The following is an 18,289-nucleotide window of genomic DNA, read 5'->3' as shown; positions in this document are numbered from 1 at the left end:
AAAATAGGGTTTCGAAGCAAGGAAATTAGCGTCGTCGGACTTCCGAAAAGTGAATACTATCGTGCGTACAGTCCAGAGTTCCGAAATGAAACGCTGGTCGAAGGAAAAATAAAGAAAAACTTTAAATTTTCCAAGGATTCGAAATCTCACTTAAAACGTTGCTCTAAAGCGAAATTAGCCTATTCTGGACACGCTTGCCATAAGGCGGGTGTGCAGACGACTCGCTCTAATTCCTAAAATGACTACGCAACATTCCTCAAGCAATTCCTGAACTTTCTTCTTCATTAATCTTTCTCAAATATCAAACTCCTGTCACGCTTACACTGATTCTACGCGTGAGTCGGAAATTAGCTTGTTCTGAAAATCCAGGTCTTACAATACTACCCCCCAAAAAGAAAGTTTCGTCCTCGAAACTTAAGGCTCAGTGAAGAGTTCCGGATACTGTTCCTTCATCCTCTCTTCTAGTTCCCAAGTAGCATCGCCCGTGACTTGGTTCCAAATCACTTTTACCAGAGGAACCTGCTTGTTTCTCAACTGCTTGATCCTACGTTCCTCAATCCTCATTGGTGCCACTTCAAAAGACAAGTTGTCTCTAAGCTGAATATCATCTTCCTTGATGATGTGAGAGGGATCAGGAATATACTTCCTCAATTGTGACACGTGTAGCACATCATGAATCTTGGAAAGAAAAGGTGGCAACGCAATCCGATAAGCTACTTTACCTACTCGCTCGATAATCTGATACGGTCCAATGAACTTCGGTGTCAGCTTCCTCGACTTTATCGCTCTTCCCACTCCGGTAGTTAGTGTCACGCGAAGAAACACATGGTCTCCCGCCTCAAACTCTAACTCTCTCCGTCGTGTGTCAGCATAACTCTTCTGTCGACTCTGTGACGTCCTCATCTTCTCTTGTATTTGCTTCACTTTCTCAGTAGTTTGTTGTACTAATTCAGGTCCAACGAGAAGATGTTCGCCATCTTGAAACCAACATAAAGGAGTTCTACATCTCCTCCCATACAAAGCCTCATAAGGTGCCATTCCAATACTAGCATGAAAACTGTTGTTATAAGTAAACTCGATCAACGGCAACAGCTCATCCCAGCTTTCTTGACTATCCAGAACACAGGCTCGCAGCAAGTCTTCCAATGACTGTATTGTCCTCTCTGTCTGTCCATCCGTCTGAGGGTGATAGGCAGAGCTCAACCTCAACTTCGTCCCAAGCGCCTCGTGCAACGCCTTCCAGAAATGCGAAGTAAACTTCGGATCTCTGTCAGAAACAATACTCGATGGTACTCCATGAAGTCGTACAATCTCAGCGACATACACTTTTGCAAGTGCCTCCACATTGAACGTGGTCTTCACCGGTATGAAATGTGCTGACTTCGTCAGACGGTCCACAATGACCCAAATGGAATCAAATCTCTTCCTCGTAGCTGGCAAAGCTACCACGAAATCCATAGAGATACTGTCCCACTTCCACTCCGGCACATCAAGTGACTGTAACATACCCGCAGGCTTTTGATGTTCTATCTTCGCCTTCTGACATGTCAGACATGCCGCCACAAACTCTGCTACATTCTTCTTCATTCCTGGCCACCAAAAATTCAACTTTAGATCTTGATACATCTTTGTCGATCCCGGATGAATACTCAATCTGCTCTTGTGACCTTCGTCAAGAATCATCCTTCTCAACTCCATGTCCAATGGTACGCAGACACGTCCTTTGCAACGCAGAATGTTGTCAGTTCCTACCTCAAAATCCGGCGCTTTTCCCAAAATGATCAAGTTCCGTTTCTCGATCAGCTCCTCATCTAACAGTTGTTTCACCTTGATCTCGTTCAGAAAATCACTAGTGATCGTCACCATCCCAAAGCTCAATTTTCCAGGTGTCACTTGCATACCCAAACTGAGGTCGCGAAAAGTCTCGATAAGTTCCAATTCCTTAATCATCAACGATGAAACATGAATTGTCTGGCGACTCAGTGCGTCTGCTACAACATTTGCTTTTCCTGGGTGGTACAACAAAGTGAAATCATAGTCCTTGATGAATTCCACCCAACGCCTTTGTCTCATATTCAGATCCTTCTGATCGAACAGGTACTTCAAGCTCTTATGATCACTAAAAACAGTGAAAGTGCTCCCATAAAGATAGTGCCTCCAAATCTTGAGCGCAAATACCACAGCCGCTAACTCCAAATCGTGCGTAGGATAGTTCCGTTCATGTATCTTCAATTGCCTTGAAGAATAAGCCACAGCCTTTCGGTGTTGCATCAACACACAACCCAAACCTTGGTACGAAGCATCGCAGTAAACCTCGTAGGGTTCCTTCTCTTGTGGTAATGTCAGAACTGGCGCGGTCGTCAAACGCTTCTTCATATCTTGGAAACTCTGTTCACAATCCTCTGTCCAAGCAAAAGGTTGGTTCTTCCGGGTGAGTTTCGTCAATGGTCCTGCAATCTTAGCAAAACCTTCGATGAATCGTCGGTAATATCCAGCTAAACCGATGAAACTCCTTATATCTGTCACAGTCTTAGGACGCTCCCATGCAAGTACCGCTTCCACTTTACTGGGATCCACAGCAATGCCCTCCTTTGAGATGACATGCCCTAAAAACTTTACTTCTTCGAGCCAAAATTCACACTTTGTCGCGTTAGCATACAATACCTTCTCCCGAAGAACTTGTAAAACTTGTCGCAGATGCTCCTCGTGTTCTTCACGATTCCTTGAGTAGATCAAGATGTCGTCGATGAACACCACAACAAAGCGATCCAAGAATGGATGAAAGATCCTATTCATGTAGTCCATGAATACAGCTGGTGCATTCGTAACTCCAAACGGCATCACCAAGTACTCATAGTGCCCATAGCGTGTCCTAAACGCCGTCTTTTGAATATCCTCATCCTTGACTCTAATCTGGTGATATCCCGATCTCAGGTCAATCTTCGAGAAAATAGCAGCACCCTTCAACTGATCCATCAAATCGTCAATCCTTGGCAACGGATAACGGTTCTTTATCGTGACTTTGTTCAACTGTCGATAATCCACACAAAGTCGCGATCTTCCGTCTTTCTTCTTCACAAGCAGCACTGACGCTCCCCATGGAGAAACGCTAGGTCGGATAAACCCCTTCTTGGTTAAATCTTCGAGTTGACTCTTCAGCTCAGTCAGTTCTGCCGGTGCCATACGATACGGTGCGATTGATATAGGTCCAGTGCCTGGGACTATATCAATTGTGAACTCCATATCTCTGACCGGAGGTATTCCAGGTACGTCTTCGGGGAACACATCCTCGAAATCTTGCACGACAGCAATTCCGTGTACTCCATTCTCCTTAGCTTCCACCACGGTTGTAGACATGAGAGAACTCAAAGCTCCTTTCCTCAAAGAAAGCTTTGAAAAGTACGAGTTCAGGAACTCAGCGAGTCCAGCATCGGGAAAGATAACTACCTTATTGGCGCAATCAAGAAGAACATGATGGTGGGACAACCAATCCATGCCTATGATCACATCCAATCCCTTGAGAGGTAAACAGATTAAGTTTGCTACAAACTTCTTATCTAGGTACATCCAAGGACATTCCAGACATGCAGTGTTAGTTACTAGACTCTTAGATGCAGGGATAGACACTGTCAAGTCAAACGGTAGCTTTGACACTTCTAGCTTTAACCTTGCCGCACAAGCTATATCTATAAATGAATGCGTAGCACCAGAATCAAATAGCGCGATAAGGGAATTACCCGCAATCTCGCAGGTACTGCGGATCAGACCATCGTCTTCCTCAGCTTCAGTTCCACTGATCGAGTAGACCCTTCCACCAGCAGTAGGCCTCCTAGCCCCAGCAACATTTGCAGCAGCCTCAACTTTAGGAATCCTGCACTCTGCAGCAGTGTGGCCTGGCTTGTTGCAGTTCCAACACGCCGCAAGACTCTCAGAACAGTGGTTGGCATAGTGCCCCTTTTTGTTGCACCTGAAGCAAGTCACATCCTCCCGATTCCCAGATGGGGTTCTTAGTGCAATTGCATTTCCACCAGTAGGATAAAAGGACCCAGAAGTTGTCCCCCTACCCTGAGGACGAACATACGGCTTCTTCTGGAAATGCCTACCCTTGTCACCTCTTCCTTGGTTAGTCCTAGCCGGACCTCCACTTCCTTGGTAAGGCTTGTTCAGACCTTGGAATTTGCCCCTTGCATTATCAATGGCCTCAATCCCCTTGGTCTTCTCCACCAGCACTTGGTAGCGATTCAGTCCTAGCGGTTGCACCGCCCTCTGCAGCTCATAACACAGCCCCTCAATGAATCGCTCACACATGTAGCCTTCATCAATCTGTCCTCTAAAGTAACGGAAGTGTTTAGCCAACGACTCCAACTTTGCAGCATACTCAGCAACGGTCATGCCTCCTTGACGGAGTCTCAGAAATTGTGCTTCCTTAGCGGCTCTAGCACTTCTAGGAAAGTACTTGTCCAAGAAAGCTCCACTGAAACACTCCCAAGTGATGGCTTGATGGTCAGCCTCCATCATAGCCCTAGCCCCACGCCACCAATACTCAGCTTCACCCGTTAGCAGGTAGGTTGCATAATCAACTTTCATCTCTGCAGTTGTACGCAAGAAGGTAAAGATCTTCTCCAACTCTTGGAGCCATAAGTCAGCTTCTTCCGGATCGAAGCCCCCAGAGAACTTCGGCGGATCCTGACGCTTGAAATCATTCAGACCCCTGGTCTGAGCAGCAGCTAATTCACGTTCCTCCCGCTGAACACGGCGAGCATTCTCTTCAGCTTGGTTTTGTGCAGCCACCAAAGCAGCAGTAGCAGCACGTTGAGCTTCAGCTTCCTCCCTTGCAGCAGTGTTAGTAACTTGTTGTGCCATAAGGGCAGTCAGATTAGCAATAGCTTGCTCCATCGGATTCATGCTGTCTGAACCTTGAGTCTCGATCGGTTGTGGAAACCTCCTGCTCCTGTTTTCATGAACAGTCAAAGACCACAACAGATACTCAGGCCAGAACAACACAAAGTTCTATAATAACTAACTATGTATATACTTATATCAAATGTATAATTAACAATAACTAGCATAAGGTTATTCACTTACGAATAACCTTCAAAAATAATCTATATAAACAGTAATCAAGCACACTCTTCCTCCGATTGACACCCCATCAATCGGTCTCAGAGTTCAAACATCTTAAGCAGGCACTCTACCCAAAAGCTCTGGTTTTCTAGACCAAAGCTCTGATACCACAATTGTAACACCCCAATTTCTCAACTGAGGAGTCACATTAGTAACCTAACAAAGTCTAAGGACCAATCTGCAATCCCTAAAAACCAAGGGAATTTTTTTTCTGTAAAACAACTAAACACTTCGGCTAAAAGGTTGGAAACATACCATAACTTTATTTAGATAACTTGTTTCCCGATATACAGTAATAATAGTTTACAATACCATAAGTAAGGTTCAGAATAAACATGCGCACTTTAACAGTGGCGGAAGCAAGACTTTAATAACAGAGTTCTCATAAAGTAAAAGAGACTCCAACATAATCCACAAGAAGAGAAGCAAAGCTGCTTCTCATACCTCTACTCCACCGCTTACAACTCGATCTCCAACTCGAGTAGCTATGCCTCGGCGGAAGGATCTCCATCGCCTAATAGCGTTAAGCGCCCAAACAACAAGTAGCAAATAGAAAGGGTTAACTCCATGCAATTACCATGTATAAAAGAGAAAAATCATGCTGTTCGAATTTAATTACCTGGCATGGTAAATAACTAGCATCATAACTCAACTCATATATCAACAACTTAAACATAAATCGGACTCAGATAATAATAACCTCAACAATGTAACATCAAATCAGATATCAATAAACCAATACGAAAATCCAACAACATAGGGTCAGGTGTTAGTTCCCTATAATGCAACTATATGCTGCTAACAAAATGGATCGATCAATATCGTCTCTCAAGACGGGACAATGATAGGACACACCTCCTCATCGCCACTTATAACGTCATACATGACGGGACAATCATAGGACACACCTCCTAATCGCCACTTAACGTCACACAAGACGGGACAATCATAGGACACACCTCCTGATCGCCACTTAGCATCTCGCAAGATGGGACAATGATAGGACACACCTCCTCATCGCCACTTGACTCAAGCCCTATATGCCAAGTCAGACAATAACAAAGCCCACCCAAGGACCAATCCAAAGTAACCACATGTTCCATCCACTAGGAAGCAGTAACGACAGAAACCAGTAAACGGCCGAAGCCTCTCAGAAAACATTTTCCAAATTCAGCATAATAATCATAATCATCTGCCAATCAATATAAACATCTTCATCTCAAACACAGGCAGTGCGATAAAAGCATGCAAGACTCAAAGACGCTCTAAAACTGAGTTACCCTTACCTTCGTGAGTAGAAGTTGGGCATGGAAATTGCGAACCTAGAACAAAGAAAACACAATCATCAACACAAGCTTCACTAGGAGCAACACGATCTACTAATACTAATCGAAATCGTAAAGAAAGCCTCTAAAGCTTCAGAGTTCCTATTTAGGCACAAATTGACAACGGAGACTTCGTTCGCTAAAACGAGCATAACTCGAGCTACAGAACTCAGAATGACACGAAACCGGCGCCAAAATTTCGACAATTGAAAGAGCTACGCAATGGCTCAGGTCATAGAGACCCAAAAATTATTTTTGGACACGGTACCCAAGCAATTAGGTTTCGGCCACTATGGAAAATAGAGTTTTCGAACTTTTTCTTCGATCTAAATCAATTCACAAGGTAGTTTTAGGGTAAAACTAAGGCAAAGAAATTGTCGGAACAATTTTCGGACAATCGGGTCGAAATACGACTATCCAGGGGCATTTTGGTCCAAAATAAAGGCTCAAAACTTCAAAGTTATCAGTTCGGAAAACAAATTTGACAGCAACGATCCTCATGATATCCGTGACAACAAATCCTAAAGGCACGAAGTCAGATTAAGTCTTTTCGACAATAAAGTTTCGAAATGTGCGACTAATGGGGTTTTGAATCAATTTTTCAGATCTTGGACAACTGAATCGCAATCGGCGATTACTGACAGAGGTTTTAGACTCATGGGAACATAAGGAACATAACCCAACCAAGAAATCAAGGAAATCGGACAATTTTAGAAAAAGCTCAAAACTGTGAGCACAGAAACGACTTCAGAAACGCAACAGAAACAGTAAACAGAGGTAGGATTCATGCTAGTTACCTCAATACCTAGAAGTAGGGACGAACTGCACGAAGATTGGTCAAGTTTTCGCGAAAATACTTCTTCTCCCTTGCTCCCTAGAACTCGCGGCCTTGGAGGAAAGAAAATGGCAAGATTTTGCTTTTTCGCCTATTTATAGGCGGGCGAAATCGCGGAAAAAAGAAAATTTCGCGATTCCGATTTTTGCAGCACGATCACCAAGGAATTCTAAGAGAGATTCTGGCGTCAGAAATCCAGAACTCAAAACAAATATCTAGGATTTGGGAAAAACGATATCGGAAAACTCAAAAGCGGTGTCGGTTAATCTGCCCCGAAAAACTACTTTTTGCTGTGATGCTCAAACGACAAAACTTCCAACTGAAGAAAGATTGGAAACGTCGAAACAAGTCTGGCAGCGCGGACGGAATCTTCGTTAGAAGTCCCGAATAGAAAAAGTATTCATCCATTGCTCGAAAATAGGGTTTCGAAGCAAGGAAATTAGCGTCGTCGGACTTCCGAAAAGTGAATACTATCGTGCGTACAGTCCAGAGTTCCGAAATGAAACGCTGGTCGAAGGAAAAATAAAGAAAAACTTTAAATTTTCCAAGGATTCGAAATCTCACTTAAAACGTTGCTCTAAAGCGAAATTAGCCTATTCTGGACACGCTTGCCATAAGGCGGGTGTGCAGACGACTCGCTCTAATTCCTAAAATGACTACGCAACATTCCTCAAGCAATTCCTGAACTTTCTTCTTCATTAATCTTTCTCAAATATCAAACTCCTGTCACGCTTACACTGATTCTACGCGTGAGTCGGAAATTAGCTTGTTCTGAAAATCCAGGTCTTACAGTCCTCATTGCAAAAAGACTAACCATCATCAAACAAGATGTTTTTGGAGGCCAGACATTAAGTGCAGAAAGTGTGGCAATATGGGACATGTAGAACGAGTTTGCAACTCTGAACCAGAGGAGGCTAAGGTGACCATGGAGGAACAAGAAGATGATGAAGTACTTCTCGTCACAACGTGCTTTGCTGCAAGCAATTCATGGTTGATAGATAGTGGTTGTGCAAACCACATGACCAATGACAAGAAGTTATTCAAAGAGCTTGACAAATCCATTGTTTCCAAAGTAAAAATTGGGAATGGTGATTTCATTCGGGTCAAGGGAAAATGAACTGTTGTGATTGAAAGCTTGTCAGGTTTGAAATGTATCTCAGATGTTTTATATGTCCCTGATATTGATCAAAATTTGCTCAGTGTTGCACAACTTGTAGAGAAAGGTTTCAAAATCATATTTGAAGATAACATGTGTGTGATAAAAGATGCAAAAGATAGAGACATGTTCAAGGTGAAGATGAAAGCCAAATGTTTTTCTCTAAATTTGGCAGCGAATGATCTTCCTCTCTTGTCAATGGAAGCCGACGATTCCACCACCAAGGCTCCTACCCTTAAACATGTTAGTGGTTCAAATTCTGATGTTGGCTCGAATGATATTGCAAAACCAGACAATGATCACAAGCATTACCATCATGATGAGGAACTCAAACACAAGATCATTAAGCAGGTGGAATATTATTTCAGTGATGAAAATTTGCCCACTGATGAATACTTGCTGAGTTTCGTCAAGAAAAACAAAGAAGGTTTTGTTCCTATATCAATAATTGCTTCTTTTAGAAGAATGAAGAACCTCACTCAAGATTATTCATTTATTGTTGCTGCACTGAAAGAGTCTTCACTACTTGTAGTTAGTGATGATGGGAGAAATGTTAAACGACTCAATGCACTCTATTTCAATGAAATCAAAGATCATAAGTTATATGCTGTTTTGGTAGAGAATATGCCTCAAGATTGTTCAAAGGAAAATTGTATGAAAATATTTCATGAAGTCAGAAATATAAAGAGGATAGCAATTCATGATTCATCTTCTACAGCAGATTGAAGACAAAATCTAGAGTTTTCAGCATTAAAGTCAAGAGGAGATTTGTTGAGAATATGCCTATAATAGCTGAAAATAAGAGGAGATAATTAGTTAGGATTTAAATTTTGTTTTAAGATATTGTTTAGATTTATTTTCAAATTAAAATAAGATTAAGATAATATTAGTTGTTTCTAAAATCAATATCACTTGATTTTAGGAATCATATCAGTTTATGAGTAGGTTTGTTATTTTTCTGTTATGTAATTGCTCTATATATATAGAGCTCACAATGATGAATAAAATAATCTTCTTCAAATACATTCATACGTATAAAAATACCCAACACTCCTCATCCTAAATTTATTGTAAAAAATAGTTATCAAAGTATAATAAGAATGATCAGATTCAATGGGACCAAGTCCAAAAATCAGTGCTGGTGGAATTGAAATGGAAATGTGAAATCATGACTAGTGTGGTTGGGCCAATGATCACCAAATGGAATTTAGGAGGAATTTGTAGCACATTGAAAGGTTTGAAGTTATTTGACTCAAATATGTTGTTGTAGACATCCCAAGCAATGAATGGGGCAAGTGGCCCATAGAGTCATAGACTGTGGCTATAGCTCATTAGCTTCACAACTTACTACAACAATGATATGTTCACGCCTCATTTTTTATACACTACATTTTCACTCATTTTTTTTTCTTATATTTCTCTTCTCTTATCATCTTCTATCACATCTCATATTTTTTCTTTTCTTTCCTATTTCTCTCATCCTTCCACCTCTTTACAGCCAAAACGGGGTGTGAAAAAAACATTATTCCAACTCAATATGGGTTTGAAGAGAAAAATCATTCGAATCAATCTTATTGAATTTCTTATTTTAACAATCAATAAAAAAAATGAATTTACTTCTAAATCTATATCCGATAAGGTGAGAAATGTACTTTCTTTTCTACATCTCACGAGGCGTGTCATAACTCTTCCTATTGGGATTTTTTTCACTGATCAAACTTAAACAAACAAAAAATTGCTTAAGAAAAATCAGACATGAACAACAACTAGCCGGTGTTGCATAATAAGTTCTAGCATGCAGTGTGATTTTAATATACATTGTTTTTATTTATCTATTTAAAAAATACCAGAAATGAAACACAATTAAACAAATTCCAAGAAAAATATTCATAATTTCAAAAAAAAAAATTCATACATATAAATTAGGGTAAATTGCAAAAACATTTTCCTTGATATTTAACACCGTTGCACTGAGATCCCCGACATTATTTAACAAGCCTTTAATGACCCTAACTTAGGGATATTGCACAAACCTGCATTGAGATTTATCATTATTACACCAACTCCCTTCAAGATTTATTATTATAACAAGCAATACCCATGTTATTTTAAATAATATATAAAGAAAAGAATTTGCAAAAATATCCATGTAATAATGACAAACCTATGTGAGAAGAGTGTAATTCTCCCTAATGCAGTACTATTGACAAAAGAGTACAACAGGTTGCGCTAACATTACATATTACATTGTTTTATTCAGCCTTCTCATCCTCGTTAATCTCATCCAGAATCACAATAAGCGCCACTATGAACGCATAATCAATGTTGGGATATACCGTGACCGTGAAATTGTCTTTCCCAATCAAAATACTCTGAACAGTGTGCTTCTTATGCATCTGCAATAAAATTAACAAGAAATATTTCATTTTATGTAAACAATTAGGCTTAATTACATACTCCCTCCGTTCTTATTTAACTGTTAAGGAAGAGAAGAAACACACATATTAAGAAGTGCAATTAATTTTGTTACTTTTCATAAAAGTATTATTTGATTTCCTATTTCACCCTTTAAAATGTATATTATATTTCCTCATTTATTGTTAATGCAAGGATATTTCTTGAAAAAACATTATTTAATGCTTTCTTGAAACTCTAAGTGGACAGATATATAGGAACAAATTTTTTTCTTCAAAGTAGACAGTTAATAAGGAACGGAGAGAGTATTTAATTCCACACTCTACGTGAATATGCAAACGGTACCGGATTTTTTTTTATTTTGATCCCACATTTATTGTTGTTTACAATTTTCATCCCTACACATTTGATTTTTTGACCGAAAATGATGCTCAAACATGTGTTTTCCACGAACATCCTTTCGATATACAATTCAAAACTACCTCAATAGTGTACGTTAGTTGGATGTATGACAAGAACCATATATTCATATACCATTGCTGATTGCTCTTTTTTCACAAAATGACACAGGACGAAAACTGCAAACAACATTAAATGTGGAAACTAAAACTGGAACTTTTAAAGTTTAAGAACCATATTTGCACATTAGTATGAACTAAGGGACCAAATATGCAATTAAGTCAAACAATTAATATTCATCAAAAAGTAGTTAATTATAATTGATTCAATTTTTGTGTGGAGTTTTACCTGGGCAACAATGGTGTTAGATTCTCCAGCATAAACAACGCAAGATCGTTCAAACCAACTCCCTTTAACCTTGAAATCACAAACGTCTTCTTTGGTGTTAGTGGCTAAAAACACATCTAATTTGGTCTTAAACTGGATCAGTGACGATCTCTTCAAAGTAAAGATGAGATCTTTGGCCTCTGTGCTCTCACCCCTATAAGCTTGCCAGCGATCATGTGCAGTCATTATCTGTATCAACAACACAACTTGCTTGTAACTTTAAAATGATCATTTATGAAGATTAATGAAAAAAGATATATATTTTTATTTAGAACTAGAGGAAAGGCTAATAGTTATTGATTCTTTTAGACGACTTCATTAGTGTTAAGACTCTCTTTGTACCTTGGCCTGTCTTTTAATGAATTGCATTTCATTAAACAAAAAAAAAATAGACAATTGATTTTAGCACAAGTTCTTTTTTAAAAAATGAAAATAAAATACATCAATTCTCTTTACGAACCCTCTCAATGAATGAGCTCCTATAATTTATGAGGATTTTATAAGGTAAAAAATCAAATACTTAATTAAAAAGACTCGTATAATTTTTTATAAAAAAAAAATTATACCTCAAGAAATTTATCACTGGTTTCCCCCCCACCCCCCCAATTCCCCTAAGAAAATGACACAGATAGATAATTAACTTGATGATAAACATGCATAATTATTATTTTTTTCATTTTAAAAAAGAAGTACAAGTAACCAATTAGTAACAATTTTGAGTTATCGAATGATATTTCAAGTGATAAAAGCAAAGAGACATATAGGTCGGGTGGGGGAGGTCCAATGATCATCCCCGAATGGTACAATTTATTTTTTGGATTTAAAAAAAAATAGCAATTTTGAAGGTATATTCTAAAATATTAATTGCACTTTTCTGGCACAATTTGCCGTGCTTGAAAAGTAAAAGCCGTTATAATCTCAATAACCTAGAAGAAAAGTTTGCTAATAATATATTTATTTACATGATCTGTGTGTTTTTTTAGCTTTTTAAATGAAAATAAGAAAATATAACAAGTTTCAAAATAAAAAATACAAGAGAAAGATTAAAAAAAAGTGGAACCTTGCGGCGTAGAGTGGCGATGGGGTTGCCGGCGGCGTCGATCAAGACACGGCGATCACGGAGCGTTAAGAGAGAGCCCTTAACTTTGAAGACGATGTTGCCGTTGATGTCAGTGACAACAAAGTTTCCGTCGGAAATGGTCATGACCTTCTTAACGATAGCCAGATCCACCGGGTACGGAGCACAGTACTGTGGGCCAAACACGGTGGTGGGAACCGCCGGCATAGGGGCGGAGGCGGAGGGCTGTGGTTGCTGTTGATATGGGTAAGGATAAGCCATTAATGATGTTGATGATCTTCGATTTTTTTCTTGATGATGATCAGAGTTTGGTTTTGGATTTGGGATTGTGAGATGGAGATATGTGAGTGAAACAGTAGTCTTATGTTGTTTATATAGGTAAATTGTGGAACTATGATGCCGGTTTTGCTTTGTTTGTACGCGTTGGAAGGTAGCTCACACAATACACATGAACGCGTTGACCAAAACAATAAAATAAAATTAACAAGACAGGAATTTCCAGGAACGTGGAGGTATTTTGGTGAATCAGAGAGTGTTTAGCATAAGGTTCTGCGGTCTGGAATCTGTTTACACTGATTTTTGGTAAACAAATATCCTCTTAGTTCGACTAAAGGAAGTTTAGATTCAGGGTCCTTTTGAGAAAACGTTTTGCCAAAGTATGGTGTGTGAGTGAGTGTTTTTCGACAACAATGAACAATTCAAAAGAAACTGGATTTCATTCAACACGGATCAATTACATGAATATCAAAATGTAACAAAGTGAAACGAAAACTGTAAGAAACATAGATTTCGACAGGAAACTAAACAACGGGACTAGTAATCAACAAGCTTAAATGCAAGAAAACTAAACGGCGGGTTCTGCAACATACTCCTCCATCATCACGTCTTGCTCCTTGAGTCTCATTGATGCAGACATTAGAGCTTTTTTAGTGAGTTTTTCAGAGTTGAGTTGGGAACCTTTTTTCTGACTTGAATTCTCCTATTTATAGAGCATATCCTTGGCGGTTTTCTTCTTCTCCTTGGATGGGTTAGTGGGTCTAATCCCCTCTTCCCACGATCTGGAGTTGGTTTTGGAAGTTCTTTGTGTAGTGGGGGGATCGTGTGCTTCAACTGCTTCAACCGTTTCTTGGCCACGTATTCGACCAACGTGGTGAGAATCTGACTTGGTCAATGCGGCACGTGTTAAATGTGCCTATGTTTAGCAATAGTTCTTATTGTCGAATTCGGCTGCCTCTTTAACTTGGTGCATTTTCCTTTTCCTTTCTTTAGTCCGAATTCGACCACCTTGGGTGCTTTGGGTCGAATGTGTTTTTTTCTTTCTTGGGCCAAAATATTGGGCCAACAGATGCCCCCCAAAAATGTTGATTCTCGACTACCAGATCTTGGAGGGATCAAGCATTTTTTGCTCGTGAATTTCGATGGAGCTTGACGGCTGTTCGCGACTTTTAACTTTCTGATTTCAAGTCCCATCAGAGATCCTATCGTTTGACTTTTGCTCCAATCAGAGGCTTTGGCGTCTGACTTCATCTGTCATCTGCCGTCTCTACCCTAGGGTAATCATGACCCCTTTTTAGCCTTTATGCTAGGGTTTGCGGTTATATAATAAAATAACCGTTGGATTTCAAAACTTTTTATGCACCATCCTGTAATGCAGCTTCACGTCCGACTCTTCATTTGCCTATAAATACGCCATTGTTGGTCCTTTGCAAGCTTTACGCTTTTTTCAAACATTCAAGCTTTGCCTGATTTCACTTGTGATCACCTTCAATCGTCTGGTTTCTGCTTTTATGGTGCATCTTCTGTATATTTTCATGGCTTCCAGTTCTGACAACGTCATTCCCCTGGCCGCTGCGTGCGAGATGAACGAGGCCAAACACACTCCCCTTCCAGACCCGCCATATGAAGTGGAGAAACGGGCTATCTGGAAATCCCAGATATTTATCCCTATTTCTGTAAATGGCAATCTACGTGCCATTTTAGGTCCTTTGAAGAAGGCGAAGAAGGGCAGGCCTAACAGTCTTCCTGAGGGTTACGAGCAGTTTCACCCCAGTGTTCGTGGGGATGAGCTTGTTCTTGCATTTCGACCCTCTTACCGCTTGCCCTTTCTGAAAGATCCCAAGAAGACTTTTAGGTCTTCACCGCCTAACCCAACTGCTGGTGAGGGAGCCTATTTGAAATGGCTTGACAGGGTGGAGGCCAGTAAGTCTGGGCATTGGAAAGTCACAGGGATTTTCGACCTCATTCAGTTGTCGAGGTCGCCGATTTCTTACAATCCTGCTATGCTTTTAAGTTCTCTCTTCTTTTGGGAGCGGTCAACCAATAGCTTCCATGTCCCCTTTGGATGCTTTCTCCCACTCTCCTTGATGTTGCTGCCATTACTGGCCTTTGGGTGGTGGGTGATGATTACCATTCCTCTGCTGCCCCCACCAATTCCATCGCCATTCCGACGGATAACATCGCTTTCAGTAAATTTATTAAAGATCACTATGTCGAGAATGGTGAAGTCTCCGACGCTGAGCATGTCGCGTTTCTGCTGTATTGGCTTTCTGCCTATGTGTTTTGCACCAAATCCTTGAGGATTCCGGCTAAACTTCTTCCTTTAGCCAATTTGTTACATGAGGGTCGAATTATCGCTATGGCCAGGCTTGTACTTGGCAATCTTTACCAAATGATCAATGAAGCGATAACCGACATTCGAGATCCTAAGGTTGCGTCTTTGAATGCAGCTGGTCCTTTCTGGCTACTTCAACTTTGGATGAATGCGGTCTTCGAATCATTTCTTCCAGCCAAGAACCCTCCTCCTGTGGTGTCTAACATAAGGGTTGATGCTTTCAGGCTTGAAGCCCTTACTCCTCCTTATGACGCTTCCACTTTTGAAGTTGACTTTAAGAAGTATTTCACCATGTTTTTCGAGTTGAAACGTTTTCGCTCGGGCTTTGCGTCATATCACAAACCTTCCTATGGCCCTCGGTGGCTAAGGAATTCTTACCCCAACCTTCCTGGCTCAGAGAACCTTTCTCAGCATCAAATCGAGCTTTGACAGACTATATTATCTCCCAGGGTGTTGACTATGAACTTTGCCAGTAATGACTTCACTCTGTGTGGTTACAATCCTCAGCTTGTGTCTCGACAATTTGGGCTGAGCCAAGATTTGCCCAATACTTTGTTCGACAAATCCCTCGTCCTCTATCCTGGTACCATCACCAAACGTAGTGCCTTCGACACTACCATTAGCTACTACAACGAGGAGAAGCTGCTTGGCCTTAGTCCTTTCAATTTTACCCCATCTTTTTACGTCACCCAGGCGTTTAAGGCGTGGTGGTCTGCTTATTGGCATGATATTTCGACGCCGATTGAAGATTGCTTCCAGCGCATAACGAGTATTTTTCTTTTGCAGAAGCAGGCCCCAAAGAAGACTAAAGGTATGCATACATCTGAGATCAACGCTTTTCAACAATTCTTCGGTGTAGTATACTTTCCGGGTCCTCGTCTTCAGGAAACTGTTTCCAAAGCAGCCCAAGTTCTAAGGCGAATGTGGGAAGCTAAAGCCAAGAAAACTCGATTGAGCATTCCCTCTGATGAGGATGGTCTTTCTTTCATTATTCGAAAAACAGGCTTTAGGTTCCCACCACTGCGTACTTGTAAGTATGCTTTGGCTTTTCCAGTGGTGCTTCCTAAGTGGGTTGATCATGTAAGTATCAAAAACTTTTACCATAGCGCACTGCCCCCTCGGAAGCGGGTGACCTGGACCAAGCGTTACCTATGGAATTTCCCTCTCCATGTGCCGGTCGAAATCTTCAACCACATATCGATAAGAACGCTTATTGGTCAAGGTAATCATTTCGACCTGGCACCTTTGCGATACTTATGGCTTAATTTTCCTTTGTTTTTCTTTTGTAGCTGAGCCGATTCCGCGACTGACCCCTCAAGCTTCTCCTCGGGTGACTTCTGCTACTATCGAAGTTGAGGATGATGATGATGATGTTGCTCTGGCTGATAAGCTCAAGATGCCTAAGGTAATACTGAAACCTGTGAAGCTTTGATCTTTATTCGATATATATATCTTTGTGATCATTTGCCTTTTGTTTCAGAGTCGAAAACGAGGGGCCACCCCTACCACTTCTGCAAGCCAGAAAAAGGCTAAAGGTGCTGGTGAACTTACTGTGGGAAATCCTTCCCCGGCTAAGTCAGCTAGCCAACGTGAGGAAATGCAGCAAGGTGGTGATCAAGGTGTTGATCAGCAAGCTTCCAGCCCTCTTCTTCAAGGCACTACACCGATTCCTGTCGAGATGGCTTCGGCCAAGAAGACCTCCAGGAAGAAGTCTAGTCGTAAGTCTGGCAGCTCCTCCTCCCATCATTCCAAGAGTTCAACCAGTTCTAGTCCTCTCAAAGAATCTGGCCCTAAGGTAAATCATTATGATTCACATCTCGTCTCAATTCGCTTTCTTTTCCTCTTTCTCAATCATTTCCACTTTTGTTCTTCAGAGGGTTGGCATGTCTAAAATGGATGTGCCTCGAGCCACATGGTTTTCTTCTAAACCCCCACCAGTTGTCCCGTCTAGCTCTTTGAGCAGTTTAGAATCCTCGAGCTCGAGTTTTGACTCTAATGAGTCAGACCCTGTGTGGGACAAGTTAACATTTTATTTTAACTTGAAGCCAATCGCTTGGCAACATCCTGGTTGTGAGCCCTATTATACCAAAGAATGCCGAGATAACCTTTCTAATTTTCCTCCGCAGGATATTCAGAACATGCTTTCCCCTGCTCGTGAAGAGAGTGCACCACATGTCGAGGTGCAGGGTGGTGAGGATCAAGTGCCTCCAATCATACAGCCTGACCAAGTGATTGGTGTTATGCTCCCACCAAAGGCTAATGTTCCTGCCTCAACTCATTCTGAACCTTCTCCTCGACAGCTTCAAACTTCTCCCCAACAGCTTCAGCCTTCTCCCCAACAACTTCAACCTTCTCCTCACGCTAAGGGAGGTTCAGCTTCTTCTAAGACGACTGCCTCTTCCCACACTTCCGGTGATAGGCTTAGTGCCCTTTTGGTTGAAGATCCTCTTTCCATCTTTCAGAGCTTCTTTGATGGCACTTTGGATCTCGAGTCTCCGCCACGCCAGGCTGAAACTACTGAGACTGCTCAGTCTGGTGGAGTGGCTAATGATAGCCAGGTTGAGGAGGCTTTTGGTAAGTTAAAAAGGCTGCTTTTCGATGAAGGTTTCATCGACGGGGTTCGGGCTAACCCTCGACTAGGCCAGGAAGTTAAGGAGCTGCTTGCCTTCCTATTGGGCCAACGACTTGACCAAACTCGGACAGATGCTCTCGTCGAGCTTCAGACTCTCTTGGTCGATATCGTGGCCACACTTGACAAGGCCCTTGCGGTGGAACAACTTATTGAGACCAAAAAGGCACAAGTGGCTTCCAACACCAATGGACTATTGCCCGCGAAAGACGAAATTCTCAAGCTGACTGCTAGGAAAACTCTTATAGCAGCTGAGTTGTCAAGTGTTGATGCTCGACTGGATGAGCTTCAAAGGGAGGTAGCCAGGCTCGAGAAGCAGAAGGCAATGTT

At 41.2% G+C, this 18,289-nt stretch overlaps 1 protein-coding gene across 1 annotated transcript; it reads right to left on the bottom strand.

Annotated features, from left to right (window-relative positions):
* Window positions 1-10,543: 10,543 nt before the first annotated feature.
* Window positions 10,544-13,105, bottom strand: LOC130728033 (protein LURP-one-related 10). The gene is made up of 3 exons (XM_057579364.1): window positions 12,702-13,105; window positions 11,603-11,830; window positions 10,544-10,836 (listed from the first exon to the last, which is right to left on the bottom strand). Exons 1-3 carry the CDS (start codon window positions 12,978-12,980, stop codon window positions 10,693-10,695), a joined length of 651 nt encoding a protein of 216 aa, XP_057435347.1. The 5' UTR covers window positions 12,981-13,105; the 3' UTR covers window positions 10,544-10,692.
* Window positions 13,106-18,289: the final 5,184 nt, after the last annotated feature.

Source organism: Lotus japonicus, chromosome 1, assembly GCF_012489685.1.
Source record: "Lotus japonicus ecotype B-129 chromosome 1, LjGifu_v1.2".
Classification (NCBI taxonomy): domain Eukaryota; kingdom Viridiplantae; phylum Streptophyta; class Magnoliopsida; order Fabales; family Fabaceae; genus Lotus; species Lotus japonicus.
The sequence above is the reverse complement of the archived record's forward strand: the minus strand, read 5'-3'. Positions and strand labels throughout refer to the sequence as shown.